Raw genomic sequence first — 15,640 nt, 5'->3', positions numbered from 1 at the left:
TAAAGTTTTATGACTATCTCTGTCACCCACAGAAAAGTTATGCTTATAAGATGAGCAACACAATGCTGGCCTTTCTTAATATGCTTCTGCTGCAAGATTGCTGTAACTGGATTTAGTTCAGTTGAAAGTGATATTCACCATCATGTTGTCACTGTCCATCTACCTCTTCAAGCTGTGCATTATATGACCTCTGCCATGAGGTCATATAATGACTCTGCATTTCTGCACCAAAGATTGTAAAGATATTGCATGACAGAAGGAATTCAGGTTAAGACAAAAATAAACTCTGACTTGTTACAGTAACTTCTTAAAGAAAAAAATATATTTCCTCAGTAAGTCAACATATATTTGAGCTACTCTCTTAGTAATTGTAAATAATTAAAAAATTGTTACATATTTTGAAGTTACTTTGATTCCAATTATAAGGTATTATTTATGTTATTTATACATTTATAACTGAAATTAACTGAGGAGTAAATGTACTTATTTAATTTCAAAAATGTTACAAAGAACACTAAACATGAAAATTTTTCTTTCTCCCATATGAATACACAAAAATGTATCTTTAAATGAAGAATAACCATAAAATTAAACATTTACCTTTAGTTTGTATTTTCCTTTCAGGTTTCTCTTGTTTTTCAGTCTTATCTTTGTGGATTTCTAAGAAAAAATAGAATTTATAATTTTAAAACTCTGAAAATGTATAAAATCTAAGCCATAGATATGACCTAAACTTTATAAACCTACCACAAAGTTTAAATTATTATACAGTCACTAACAAGTTTATTGGAGTCTAAAAGAGTCTTTGTAACATATTGCTAAACAAATCACTTATTTATAGAAATAAGGGAAAAAATGGAGTTATCTCAAAATTAGAGTCATTTGGAAAAGCTTAAACATTTAATAGACAGAGCTATGTTGTCACCATTTTCAGTGCTAAAATTGGTCACAAACTATAATTATGTTTTATTTCAATTACTCTCAATACAAATTAAGACTCCTTAATAAGAATGTCATTTAGATTTAGGAAGATTTAGTTTTTACATATTAAATTAAGAATTTGTGAAATGAACTGTAACAACTATCTAATAGGAAATACATCTCAGAAGTATTGACTCTGAGCTATGTTTATAATCAGCATTTGGCATTACATTTAACCAATAATTACTGCAAGCAGATATGACACATTTCATATAATAAGTTAGTTGTACGTTTTTTTCTAAACATCAGGTTTTAGTAAATACATTCAATTTTCTGCTAGCTTCAGTATACATACATTGCCAAGGCTAAGAAAATGGAGTTAATTCTGAATTTGCAGTTAATTTGGATAGAAGTAAATTTGAGATTAGAGTTTACAAATATGATTACTACCTTTGAAAAGTGACTTAATTTTAAATATCATGTTTTTTCTTAGAAAAATGCTAATGAGGTTTACTTATTTATTTATCACAACTTTATTCCACAGATGGTCTGAGATGGTGTTAATTACTGTACATATTTTAAATTCTCCATTTGTAAATTTGCATTTGCATTTTTGTAATTTTTCCAAAACTCTACTAAATTAAGATCAACCATAGAAACACCCTAAATATCTTCAGAAAAGACAGTCACTAGCTTTCATTTACCTGTTAAGGAGGTAACCACCATTGTGAAGATTTTCTTCCTAATTTTCCTCATTAATCAGTCATCTTACTATTTACAGGGTCACTAATCAACTCTTATCTCAACTCTGACTTTGAATATGGTGATGGAGATATGAACAGGTAAGGCACTCATTCTTATCTCTGAAAACAATTCTCCAAAATGCAAGGAAATATCTCCAAACGATATAGGAAATGTCCATCTTCCTGCCTCTCTCACTATTTTGTTTATTTCTTCTCTAGTCTCCAAATTTTACTCTGCAGCAGGGTTTCTTACCTTAATACTATTGACTTTTTGAATTGGGTGAAGCATTATTTGGGGGAGGGGCTATTTTGTGCATTTTAGGATATTCAGCAGCATTCCTAGCCTCTACCTTTTAGATGCCAGTAGCCCCCATATCCACCTCCCAGTCTTGACCATGAAACATGTCCAGAGACTTTGCCAAATGTCTCCTATAGGGCAAAATGAACCCTAGTTGAGAACCACTGCTCTAAACTTACATGATAACCAGAGTAATCACTATCACTGTCCAGACCTATACTATCCAATGCAGTAACCATTAGACATGTGTGCATATTAAGGACATGATATATGGTTAATCCAAATTGAGATGTGCTATAAGTGTAAAATATACACTAGATTATGAAGACTTAGAATAAAATATAAGTAAAATATCTCATTAATAATTTCTATGTGAACTACATTTTGAAATGATATTTTGGTCATATTGGGTGTGATGGTTTTATTAATGGCTCCATTTGGCTAGGCTATTATCCCAACTTATTTTATTTAACACTAACCTAGAGTTGCTTGCAGGTATATTGCAGATGCAATTAAAATCACTAATTAGTTGACTTTAAGTAAGATGATTTTGCAGATTTTGTATAATTTGGATGGGCTTCTCTGATTTCTTTGGAAAGCCTTAAAAACAGGCCTGAGACTGACCAGGGCAAAAGGAGAAATTCTGCCTCTGAATGACAACTTTGGTTGACAGCTTCTAGGCTCAACTTGCCTGTGATCCTCCCTTCCTGACTTCCTGTCATATGGGTTAAAAAATGCGTAGCCAGTTACCAACATTTGCGTAAGCCAATTCCTTGTAATAATTTTTAAAAGTATAAAAGTGTCTCCAAGATATTCTATTGGTTCTACTTCTCTGTTTAATCCCTGACTGATACATTGAATTAAATAAGATATATTATTAAAGTTAATTTTATATTTTTCTTTTTACTATTTCAAATGTTACTACTAGAAAATTTTAAATTACGTATGTGGCTCCTATTATATTACTACTAGACAGGTCTAATGCAGGTCTAATCCCAGGGGGAGCAAAGGACCTTTATAAATAACTTTAGGTCATCCACAGAGACAAATTGATTTCAAATGAACTGCAAAAACCAACTTGATATTCTCTCCTGTCAATACTGTTTTGCTTGCTCCCTCCTCTCCAAACCATCAGATGCTATGAAGAAGACTGGTGCTTTGTTTAATTCAGGTCCATAAAGCAAGCAAAATATCAAAGATTTATAATGATCTTTGGATATACTAAGGGAGTTTGCCTTTAAGAGATCATACCTTACTCCTAGTAGGTATTAACTGGAATATAGAGATGGCATGAAATTTTTAAAATTGAAAAAATGCATGGAATGCTACAGTCACCACGTAATGGGGAGGCCTTAAAATTGTCATTTAGAATAATATTTTTTGTAGAGGTAGGGGTGTGTGCATGTGTGTGTGTATATACGTGTGTCTTCCGTAGACATCAGTTGACCATTCAAAAGAATAAAGAAGGGATTCTGGAGCTCACATGGGAGAATAAGACATGAGTTAGACTCTTACACAGAATCTGGTACTGAAGGCCATCTTTGAAAAATCCTGTCGAATCTCCCAGTATAACTTAGATTTTGGAGAAAACACTGGACCAGAGTGGTGGTGGTTTGGGGGACTAGAAAGCCAGTCCTTGTTGATCATAGTAGGGTTTCCTGCATGGTAGGTGTAAATTTGCACATCAGAAAACAGGTGAAAGAAGTACTAGCAGGAGCTACCTTGCTCCTCTTAGCTCTTGTGTACTCAGTCATATCCTGACAAAGGGAATGAGTGCTAGGTAGTAGCAGTAATTGAAATGAGCTAGGGACCATCCTGAACAACAACAACAAAAAAAGACAAATCTCAAAAAGACTAGGGTCAAGACCACCACTCAGGTGAAGGGAAAGGCCGGGGCAAATATATTATCTCCCTTTTCCAAATACATGAAAGGGAGGTAACTCTAAAGTGAAAAGCAAATACTTGCATGTTGGATACACTTCATTATAAGCTTTACTTAAGCAAAAATAAAAATGAATAAAGGAAAATTAGACTGAAAAAATGGTAATTTATTTCAGAACAGTTATTTTTTACTCTGTGGTAAGTACAGTAGATGCTACCTAGTTCTGCAACTTAGATCAATCTCACAGGTAAAGCCTCATTCTTTATTTTCCTTATTCTGCACTTCAGCCTTAGAACAAACTAAGACAACCTCACTGCTCTGGGCAGATGCAGGCAGTTTTCTTGTAAACAGAGGTCACCCATTCTTAAAGAGATACACACACAGTAAAGTCTCTACAGCTCACAACAAAGTATACAAACTTACATAGGCAGATTTTTGTTTTACAGGTACATTATTGACTATTTTTTAGCTGAAATATTAATATTTCTACAGAGGCAAGCATAGATAAACACAGCTGAACTAGTAAAGACATACATCCACCTACATTTCTTTGCTCAGGAAGACAAAAAATTATTTCTGATGATTCAGACTTAAGGGGAAATTAAATGTTTCTCTGCATATTTTATTGCAACTTTGCATTTTCTTTGGGGACTGGATTCCATCACTGGTGTCACTGACTATGGGTATCTGATGTCAGAAGAATCCAGTAAAGCCTCCACATGGTGTGCCAGTTCTGTCGCCTTACACATTAGCCAGGAAATGATGACCATTCAAACTCCTGTCCAATTCAGTAACATGTTACTAACGTAGACTTTGGAAAGATATTTTTCTCATAAGGAGGCAATGCCTGATTTGTTACCTTCAATTGTTCTTTCCAGCTAAGGCTATATTTGTATAAATTGGAAAATCAAATTTAAAAGATTCAAGTCATTAAAGGTGGTAATTTATCGTCTCACAATCTTCAAATAAAATTAAGTTTTCTATATTATGTTATTACTAGCTTCTGGTTATTTAATAATTTGCAAAGATAGGTGAATGTCTCCACTTAATATAACATGAAATAATGTATAATAGCATAAAACTTTACTTAAACATCATGACACTTTTTGAGGACCAGTTCACTTAAACCTGAACCAAACCTGGATACAAGAGACTTAGAAGAAAGGCAAGGCAGTCGTTATTCACCTCCACATATATGTCCTTTGCAATTAGGTGGATGTCCAATGTCTCTGAAAAGGTGTTAAGTCTCAGCACCAGATGCTAGTTGGAATCATAAGCCACGTTTGTAACCGGTAAATCTTGAAAAATGTTTTGTATCTTAGAAAGCACAAAGGTCAAAGTATCTTAATCCACGTGTGAGTCTGTCCATAAATTCTTAAAGATATGAGTTTCTATTTGAATTTTGAGAAGGGGAGAAGGGAAAAAGACGTGGGAAAAGAAGTTACAATTATCTTAATGTGTTAGGAGGCAACCAAGGGAAATCCCTTTGTTCTACTGAGTCACTGGCAGCTTTGCCTAATAAGAAAGAAACAGTAGTACTCCACTAAAGTTGCCGGTGTCAGTAACGGTTTCAGTGGCACTGAAGGATTTAAGAGAAGGGCAAATTAATTTCAAAGAATGCAGGAAGTGTATTTCTACTTCTTTGACTACTCCTGACTTTGCCCTAACACTTTTCCGGCAGCTGGTAGGGAGATATGAGTGAAGATAAGTGGAGGAAAAGGTAGTATCTCCTCTTAGATTCTTATCACTATTCATCTCTCACTCCAAGACTAAAAGCTTTTGAAATTCAAAGAAAACATTATCATACTAGGCTTAAATGCATTTATAACTTTATTTCATTAAGGAACTCAGAGAATTTACACTCTGACTTTCATGGTTTATCATTCAACGGCGATAGCAATGAAATATATCTTCCTCACATACACTGTTTTTCCAAAGTACAATGCCAAACAGAGAAGGAGGTATAATAATTTATTATGCTGTTGAGAATAAATAAAAACTAGTCGTATTTTTAGACTATTCTTTATTTGAGGATTCCAATGATCTGTAAAGAATTATTTTAATTATTTTAATAATCATCATCTGAAAGATGTTATAAATCTATAGTATACCAACATAATTAAAATATGCATTTTGATAGGAAAATGTAGACATAGATAAAACCATTAAAAGATCTATACAAAAATATTTGCATCTCTGACATCCATTAAAATACAGCTTAATGTTGAAGATAATTAACACTGGAGTCAATCTACTCTATTCAAATCTGATTTCCATACTTACTAACTGTGTGAACTTCATTTCCTCATCCATAAAATAAGATTAACAGTAGTATCTACCAGATAGGATTAATGGGGATTAAAATAAGTTAAAATGTAAAACATTTAGAGCATCATTTGTGTCAAGTAAGCATCATGTGAATGCCAGCTATTATTATTACTTGTCTCTCTTTCTCACTAAATAACTAAATTTGATGAGGGCAAGAATTATGTCTATTTTGTTCCACATTAAATTTTCAATGCCTAACATGACTAGAATATACTAGACACTTGAGAAATGCATACTACATGAAAAAATATTCAACCATGATTACAAGTTATCAATTCTTCCATATTTTAGAAGGTGGTGATGGATCATATTTTACTTGTTTTTATGATACAACTTTCAAAATACCATTTAACTACTAAAATGATTACAGTTGAAAATTTGAAAAAATATTTCATTTCTAAACGTTTTAAATTTCTATTCGATATACAGGGGAAAGTTGCAAGATTTTACTACTTATGGAAATAAAATATGCCAAAAGTATTTATAAACTGCAATAATTGGCCAGGTGCAGTAATTCACACCTGTAATCCCAGCACTTTGGAGAGCTGAGGTGGCCAGATTGCTTGAATCCAGGAATTGAAGACCAACCTGGGCAACATGGTGAAACCCCATCTCTACAATAAATAAATAAAATAAAAATGAGCTGGGTGTGGTGGTACACACCTGTAGTCTGGCTGCTTGGGAGGCTGAGACAGGAGGATCCCTTGAGCCCAGGAGGTTGAGGCTGCAGTGAGCCATGATGGTGACACTGCATTTCAGCCTGGGCAACAGAGTAAGACCCTGTCTCAAAATAAATACAAAAATAAAAGAGAAAACAGAAAAACAATTGCAACAATTCAAAGTTTTTTATATTTCAGAAATGTTTTTCATACTGTTTTTTCTAGAGCACTAAAAAACTAAATTATAGTTAAATTAAGGACATTAAGCATGTTTTTAACATTGCTTTATTTCAAAATTTACTTATAGATGCTCATACAAAAACTAGATAAACTGTAGTTGAATATATTATGCCTATAAGAAAACGTTAACAAAATATAACTATTTCAACAGAAAAAAATCGAGAACAAGATTTAAAAACGGAAAATATTACTTAACTGAGCTTAAAGGAAGGGACTCAAAATTTCTCTTCCTTTGTTCTGCAGGTTTAATATTATTACATTTCTCTAGGATTTGTTATTACTGATTAGGGTTTTTCAGTGATAATCTATATTTTATTTTGCCTTATAACACTTGTCTCTATATTTATGGTATTCTATATGCAGAAATTGCAAAATTTAGCCCTTTACTAAATATATTTATGCTGGACATTTGAGAGGACAAGGATAGATTTAATGATCCTCTTGGTAGTCCAAGTGAAGAGTTTTCAAGTATAATGGAGAATTTTCTTGTTCTCATGATATGTGCTGAATGTCCCATAGGAACACACAATTACTCAAAGGGTGTAATCTCTAAAACTTCAACAAATTCCTAGTGAAGAGTCACTTCATTGGTTTTTCTTCTTCCTCATTAGGCTGTTTAATTTTTTCGAAATGTTTACATAAGGTCTGTGTCTGCCACAGTGCCAATGTTACTAATCATCAGGCCAATGCATTTTCCCCAGAGTCTCTGAGCTCAACTTCCATATGTAACTGGGAAGAGAGGCTACAGGTATTCGAAATGAGAAGGCTGGTAGTAGCAACAACCAATGAAATCAAAATTGGTGAAAACAGATTGTGTCAGTGATTCCTATGAATGAGTTGATTTTGTAGTGACATATTTCTAAGTTATTTTATTATATTACATGTATTTTGCTTATGGTAGTTTTTTTTGACAATAGCGACAATAACAAAATACTTATTTTATTGTCTATTTATATTCATATTTTATTATCAAATACTTCTTTTTTATTTTTATTTTTATTTTATTATTATACTTTAAGTTCTAGGGTACATGAGCATAACGTGCAGGTTTGTTACATATGTATACTTGTGCCATGTTGCTTATGATAGTTTTGATCTACTTATACAATCATACCAAAGTTTGCTGTTGAGTAGATAGATAGTTTGTAATTTTGTCTAAGACCTTACATGGCCAGTTTAAAGCATGCAATTTTTCTCTATTAATATGTCAACTGTTAATAAATTCAAAATATTATCAGTTGAAGATTTTCAAATGACAGATTTGAGAAGTTAAAAGGATAATCTCTGTCACCAAGGCAATCATCCTGATTCTTTTAAGATGACAGTTTTGTTTATTAAATTATTAAAAGAGTTGTGTATTTCAAAGAATGCATTATATTATGGTACTATGTTTTCTCTAGATACCTCACAAGCAACGATAAAATAAAATGCCTTCTTACATTATTTCTCATTTTAATATCAAAAAAATCAAATTATTTATTCACTTAAACATAGAATCCTTATTTGTAAGAATCTGCCAATTGTTATTAGGGCACAAAAGATGAATTGTAAGAGATGAACAAGCAAATCTTGTTATCTATTTAGTGACTAATTAAATAATGCCAAACACAGTTATTTTGCTGAATTATCAATATTTTAAATAAATATTCCAGATTATCTGTAGGTATCTATATATTCTTTGATTTTCTAATACTTTTTATGTTTGATTGGTAAACAAATATTTCTGGGAAAAGTGTACTACTCACCATTGATGAAGACTATAAAAAGGAGTATTATTTCCCCCTTGAAGCACCTAGTATGTGTATGACTAAATGGGCAACCACTCCAGATACAGTGATAGGAAGATATTAAGAACAGTTTCTTTCACAGATGTTGAAGCCCATAAATGTAAATCATTTTGGATCTTTATTTTATCGTGTTTGATTACTTGGTAAGGTAAGCTGAACTTTATCAAGAAAAAATAATAGATTCAACACTGTACACTAATGACCCTTAAAAATTTTCAAAAATAAATATACTAAGATGATATCTACCTAATCTCACTTTTGCCATTAAATTTGTTATCTTAGGTTAATTCATTTTTCTCTTTGAATTTTATTTTCTCCATCTATAAATGATATATCATCTCCCATGTGTACATAAACCAGACAGAGGTAGAAATTATTGCAAATAATACATTTTATAGATAACCAGTGGTGAAGTTTGCAGATTTGGAGATCTGAGTAAGATTTTGGCTGTGTTAGCATGTTTCATATTTGATAAGTGCTAGGTAAGACCGATGTGTCTGTACATCAGAATTATCTGGGGAGATTTTAAAACATATTCCTGAACTACAACTCAGATGTTATTAACTTGTCTCTCATGGCAAGGAAATTTTTAGAGATCTACAATTTAAATAAACGCTCAGGTAATTTCAGAACCACAGTCCAAAGTGAAACTACTGTCTTGATCAATGTTTCTCAAATTTTAATGTGCATATGAGTCATTGGGGTTCTTAAAAGGCAGATTTTGATTCATTATGTCTAGATAGAGCTTAGATGCTGCAATTCTAAATAGGTTCCATATAATGCTAACATTGCTGGTCCATGGGTCATGCTTTGAATTTCAAAGCTCTAGTGCAGATGAAACTCTCGAAAAAATTATCAATGTATGGCATCACAATTTAATCATAGAATTGTAAAACATCATAGCTAGAAAATACCTGGACATCAGTAAATCTGGCAGTTTTGTTTTACAGGTGTGAGAACTGAGAGCCACTGAAGTGACTTGACCACAGCCAGTTAACAGCACAAAGGGAAAAAATACCATTACCTCCTTGTTGCATTCATTCAAGCTTATCTCAGTCATGTTTAAAATTTTGATATGTTCAGATGATGAGCATCAACTATCAATAGTTATTCCAATGGCTCAGGTCAATGTGACAGTGATATATATATATTAACTTAGTTTGCATTCTATCATTCATGTTTTGGGATTTTGAACAGTAGATTTATATATACATACACTAGTCACTGTGTGTAAAAATATTGTGCATTTATTCACTTATCCTCGACTGTTTCCCTCACTGGCCTCAGGATGCATACAATTCCATATTTTTAGAATTACTCTTTTGGGTTGCAATGGCTCTCACCCTGATTATGAGTTAGAATAACATTGTGGAGATTTTAAAAATTCAACTATTTAAGGCTTGAGCCCTAGAGATTCTTATTTAGTAAATCGGAGATGGGAGGTAACCTGGAATTCTGAATTAGAAACAAAAATCAGATGATGTAGACATTTGTGGCTTTCCTGCTAGAATCCATTATTTCTGACAACATTCCTCTTAATTTTAGGAACCACTTTTTTCCCCATGCTAGCCCACCCTTGGGTTCCAAGGACGGGTGCCCATTTCATAGGCCTTGACAAAGTGCATATTTCATCTCTCTGTCCAACTGATTGGCTCCAGCAAGGATATGCCACTAAATCCAGATTAATGGGAATGAACCAAATGCTTTTGCAGAGACATTGTGGAAGAGAACAGGCTCTTCTACTGAGTTGCTAAGGTAAAATAATTTTGGCCTCAACTTTCTGATCCCCATAGGAGCCATTAGGAGAGAAAAGCCTGCCTGAGACTGAAACAAATGAAACGGAGGAAGGAAAGCAGGTTCCAGAAGTGAAGAAAGAGGATTTATTAATAACATGATTTAAAAAAAAAACTGTATCAAGTCATTTCGGAAGCCAACTCTCGCTCTGTCTCCCAGGCTGGAGTGCAGTGGTGCCATCTCAGCTCACTGCAAGCTCTGCCTCCCGGCTTCATGCCATTCTCCTGCCTCAGCCTCCCGAGTAGCTGGGACTACAGGCGTCCACCACCATGCCCGGGTAATTTTTTGTATTTTTAGTAGAGACGGGTTTTCACCTTGTTAGCCAGGATGGTCTCGACCTCCTGACCTTGTGATATGCCCGCCTCAGCCTCCCAAAGTGGGGTTACAGGCGTGAGCCACCGCACCCGACCAAAAAAGTTTTTTTTTTTTTTTTTCATTAAGCAAGTGTGAATTGGATTTTGGTCTCTCATGGGCAAAATAATTCTAATTAAGACATCACTTGAATCTGACACACAGAGTTGAGAACCATTGGTAAGGCTTCCGTTATGCTTTTTTTGGTTGTTGTTTTATTTTTCAACAGACCCTTTCTAAATGAAAATCTATAAAATAGGTAAAACTTTAAGCCATCTGCACTCAACTAGCACATTAGTTTCTCTTGAATTTGAAACAAGAAACACAGAACTGCAGAGAAGATTCTGAAATACATTAGACCTAACAGCTTCCCCCCCACATCCTTTTCTCTATTACTCATCTTAGGTACAGGTAGAAATATAACACCAATGAAATTATTCTTGCTCCAAGAAGAAGTACATAAAATGATTGTGCCTGAGTTGAGTTGCTTCAGAGACTCTTTTAATATCTTCTGATGTTGGCATCAAAACCTGATCTCTTGCTTTTCTTGGCCTGTTAATTCAGGCTCTGGTTTGACCCACCATTATTTGTTTCATCAGTTTGTGTGCCTTGACAGAGATGAGCTCTTTTAGTAGCACAAAGTGTTACATTTGCCTGAGTCATTGGGCTTAGAGTTTACTTCTTAGCAACTACCTGGAGAAGTGACTGGATCCTAAATCTCCTTTTACCTCACCCTCCTCAGCCTTTTTCATTTTGAGCCAACCTCTACACCTACTGCCTATTCTCTCTGGGCTTTGTCCTTCTCCCATCCCCATCACAAGTCTGATCCATGCTTGGAAAAGACAGGCAGAAGATAAAACTCTAAGCTCCTCCTGCAGCCTGAGAGCGATATGCAATGGTGCAGTTATGGAGATGAGTTTTGATCTAGATTTATTTAGAGGAGACATCCAAAGATAAATGTATACTTAACAATGTTACTAAGGCCTACCTAGTAACCAATATTCTGAGGCTATGAATTTTAACAAGTTTAGTCATCTTTCCATTCTCCTTCCTTTTTTCATGCACCGTATTTTCCAGACACTTAATGTTCAGCCTGGTGTAAACCACTGAAGCTGCCAGCAAAGATGGATGCAATGAAAGCTCTGTCACACACATATGTCCATCCATCTTACTCCCGATGATGCGATACAACCTTCTGAATGGCCTAATCCTAAAGTCTTGAATATTTATGATGCTTAAATTTTCTGGCTCTTTCTCATTCACTCTGACTGCAAGAGCTATTGTGGATTGTAATAAAGTAAGAAAAATACACAATGAAAGAATTGAGTTAAAATTTACCAGGCAGCTCTTTTCAACTCGCAAAGTTTTAGGGAAATTTAAACATACAACTATAGGGGGAAATGTAATTTGTTTTGCTCTAAGTGAGGAATCTCTTCCTCTGCCATTGACATACATCAAGTACAATCTCATAGAACATCAGCCTTTATATTGGGTCCAGCTTATCCTTAAGGACAATTCCTTATTTCAAAGAGCAAGTAGTTCGCAACAAAGGAAATTAAACAATGTAGATTGGCTTCTGGTGCTTTCCTCTAAGGCAAGAGTAAACCTATAGCCCACAAGGCCACCATGCTCCTAAAATTAAAGAACAGTTTCTCCTGTCCAAAAAACTAAATGTGCGTAACTCTGAATGACTCTGCAATTATTCTTTCTTAACTTTAAAGCTACATGTCAGGAAAAAGACATTACAAAACCTAATTTCTTGTTAGGAGCCTATTATTCTCCTCTAAAATTACATATTCCAAAGGATATAAATGCTGTAATGATTATTCTTATATACAGATATATTATAGATGGAGGTTTAAGTAAGAATAAACTGTAAAAAGGAGATAGAGATAGGTGTATCTGTTAAGTTGCACTTAAAAGTGTTAGTACCAGTATTTTATTAGTAAAATAAACCAGTAATAAACCAGTATTTTATTTTGCACATAAATAGAGAAAAACACTAAGATACCTATGCTGAAAAAAACATATATTTTTTAACTTTGCATTAAGACTTTTGGATTTTCATTCTCTCTTTATTTCCCTCCCTTTTTCTTTCTCTCTGAGTGTGTGTGTTTGTGTGTGTGTGTGTGTGTGTGTGCATCTCTATCTGTCACTGAGTCTGGCCCTGGTTTTAACTTTAACTTTGGGTCTTTATGAATAATTAAGGGAATTAAAATTAATTTATATTTCTAAAAAATAGAGTATATCCATTTATGATATCATTGCTATTATTCATATTTTCATATTCTTTCAGTTCAATTTATTAATGATAAAATCATATAAAGATTTACCCTCATCTTTATCAAATATACAATGCCCCAACTATTCTATCTTATTTACTGTCTTGTTTAATCATGTATTCATTAAACTTTTAACTGTGGTATTTGCAGGACATTTTACTAAGTAAGGTGATCTTTTACACCTTTGCAATTACTTAAGCTGTAAAATAACATGTTGCATTGATCCTGATGCTAGCAATACCACGTCAAAACTCCATTATGGTCATTTATTATTTTATTTAATAAATTTTCATCATTAGTCTTTGGCAATGTGGTAAGCACATAGTACATGTTCTGTTCTACCAGCTCATTGCTTGCCTCATAGAAAACACTTGAAAAAGATTAATTGAAAAATACATTTGTTGATTGAGTTTAATCCCAGAAGGCATAAAACATGTCCGTATTCTGTTGTAGTGATTAGCTAAGGATATACATTGTGCCGTCATGAAATCTTAGACCTCTGTGCTTTGCTCTCACTCACAAACCTAGGAGTTACCCAGAAAGCAAAATGTTTATTTTCTATTACAATCATGTTCAATTTTTTCCCTTTTACATTTCTTAGAAATTTTGCAAAACTCTGCATCCCTTTCCACAAGTTTTAAAATTTTTCATCATAAGTTAAAGGATTACAAGTGATATAATTTATAGATTATTGTAAATGTTGACATTTAAAAATAAAGTTGCCATATCCCTTTTAAAAACTGAGTTAGTGGAATCCAAACACTATAATATTTTTAGATGTCATTATCAACTTAAAATATTTATCAAAAAATTATTTCTTAACATTTGGAAATTTTTTATCTTTCTCTTTTTGAATTCATATTTTCATTCCACCTCTCTCATACAAATTTTACTCAAGAGCTACATTATGATTCTCTAAGGAAAAAAATTGTGTATATTGAAATTTTAAAATTTCCTTCGTATTCTGTGATTTCATATCCTGTAATATATTAACCTTTAGACTATAAGAATCTAAGAATCTAAAGGTTAATATATTGCAAATCTTCATAAGTTATTATTAAGCCTGAAAAGTGGAATTTTTTTTAGAATGCCATCTAGTGAATGGGGCTTTAAAAGTAGTTCACCTATCTGTGGATTAAGGTATTTTACAGTTAGAATGAGACAGGCTTCATCAACAAATCTAACCTTATATTTTACTTTTAAAGATACAAATATTGAGAAGCCTTATGCACATCTGTATAAACACACACACACACACAGACACACACACAATATTATTAGGGCAATGTTACTTAATTTTTTTGTCTCCTTCCAAGTAATGTCAAACGACATGAAGAACCAACAACAAATGTATTTATATCTGAAGTGAAAATAGTACAGTTATAAACCTGGGCATGCTCTCAAGCAGATCAATTTTAGGAAAACACTCAAATGGCATTCAATTCCTTTAAATCTCTCTGCTCTTATTTACCTCTTAGAAAGGGAGGTGTTAACATTTCCATGATATATACCCTGTTGTCAAAAATATTGCTTAAAAGCATACTTCCAGATAGTATACCACTATATACAAAATATAATTTTTTCAGAAAATGTGATTTATAATAGTATTTGGTTTTCATAGTTGTAATTTTTAGATAATTGTGTAATAAAATATAGTATTTTCTAAAGATTCAGTGCCTGGGGGTCTCATCATGAAGTGTTTTGTAATAGAACTTAGTATTTTAAAATTTTGACAAGTTGAAAAATAACTATGCATGAAGAACATAAAGACACTAGGTACCACATGTAATACCCTGAAGCTATATTTATATATAACCACTGATTCCATGGACTAACAGAATCACATATTTCATCCATATTAATAATCCATTTAATAATCAATACTGCAACCCTGAGATTAGTTGACTACACCATTATTCCATATCAAATTAAGAACTGCAGACTTCAACCACAAATAGCAAGCTGGCTGAAATTTTATTTTGTTAAGAATAGCAATAACTCAACAAATAAAGCATACTCAAATAAAATGTTTTAGGTAGACATAGGACAGTTGAATAAAAAATGCTACAGCCTGATAATTTAGGCAATATAAAATGACTAAATATTATTGAATATATATGAATTGACAAGGGTGTTAATGAAGAGTCATTTAGATGGGTGAAAAACAAATGTTTTAAGAGACTATCATTCTACATTGCCCCCAAATTCTTTCTTAAACCAAAATTTGTAAATGTAAAAATGAATAAAATAACCTATAAGACAAGAGTAATTTATAGAATTTTTCCCCTGATAATAATGTTAAAAGTATACTTGAAATGTAGAATATATATTATAAATGTTTTATAAAATATTACC

At 32.9% G+C, this 15,640-nt stretch overlaps 1 protein-coding gene across 23 annotated transcripts in view; it reads right to left on the bottom strand.

Moving 5' to 3' along the window:
• Nucleotides 1-15,640, bottom strand: part of TRDN (triadin) — a 407,680-nt gene that overhangs the window by 304,219 nt on the left and 87,821 nt on the right. For all 23 annotated transcript variants that reach the window (XR_007725165.1, XR_007725166.1, XR_007725167.1 and 20 more), the window contains exon 5: nt 601-660. Coding sequence is in view for 20 of the 23 variants with exons in the window: in XM_050788685.1 (XP_050644642.1) it covers nt 601-660 (60 nt within the window). In the remaining 3 variants the exon portion in view is untranslated. The remainder of the gene's footprint in view (nt 1-600; nt 661-15,640) is intronic.

The sequence above is a fragment of the Macaca thibetana genome, chromosome 4 (genome assembly GCF_024542745.1).
Source record: "Macaca thibetana thibetana isolate TM-01 chromosome 4, ASM2454274v1, whole genome shotgun sequence".
Taxonomy (NCBI): Eukaryota; Metazoa; Chordata; class Mammalia; order Primates; family Cercopithecidae; genus Macaca; species Macaca thibetana.
The sequence above is the reverse complement of the archived record's forward strand: the minus strand, read 5'-3'. Positions and strand labels throughout refer to the sequence as shown.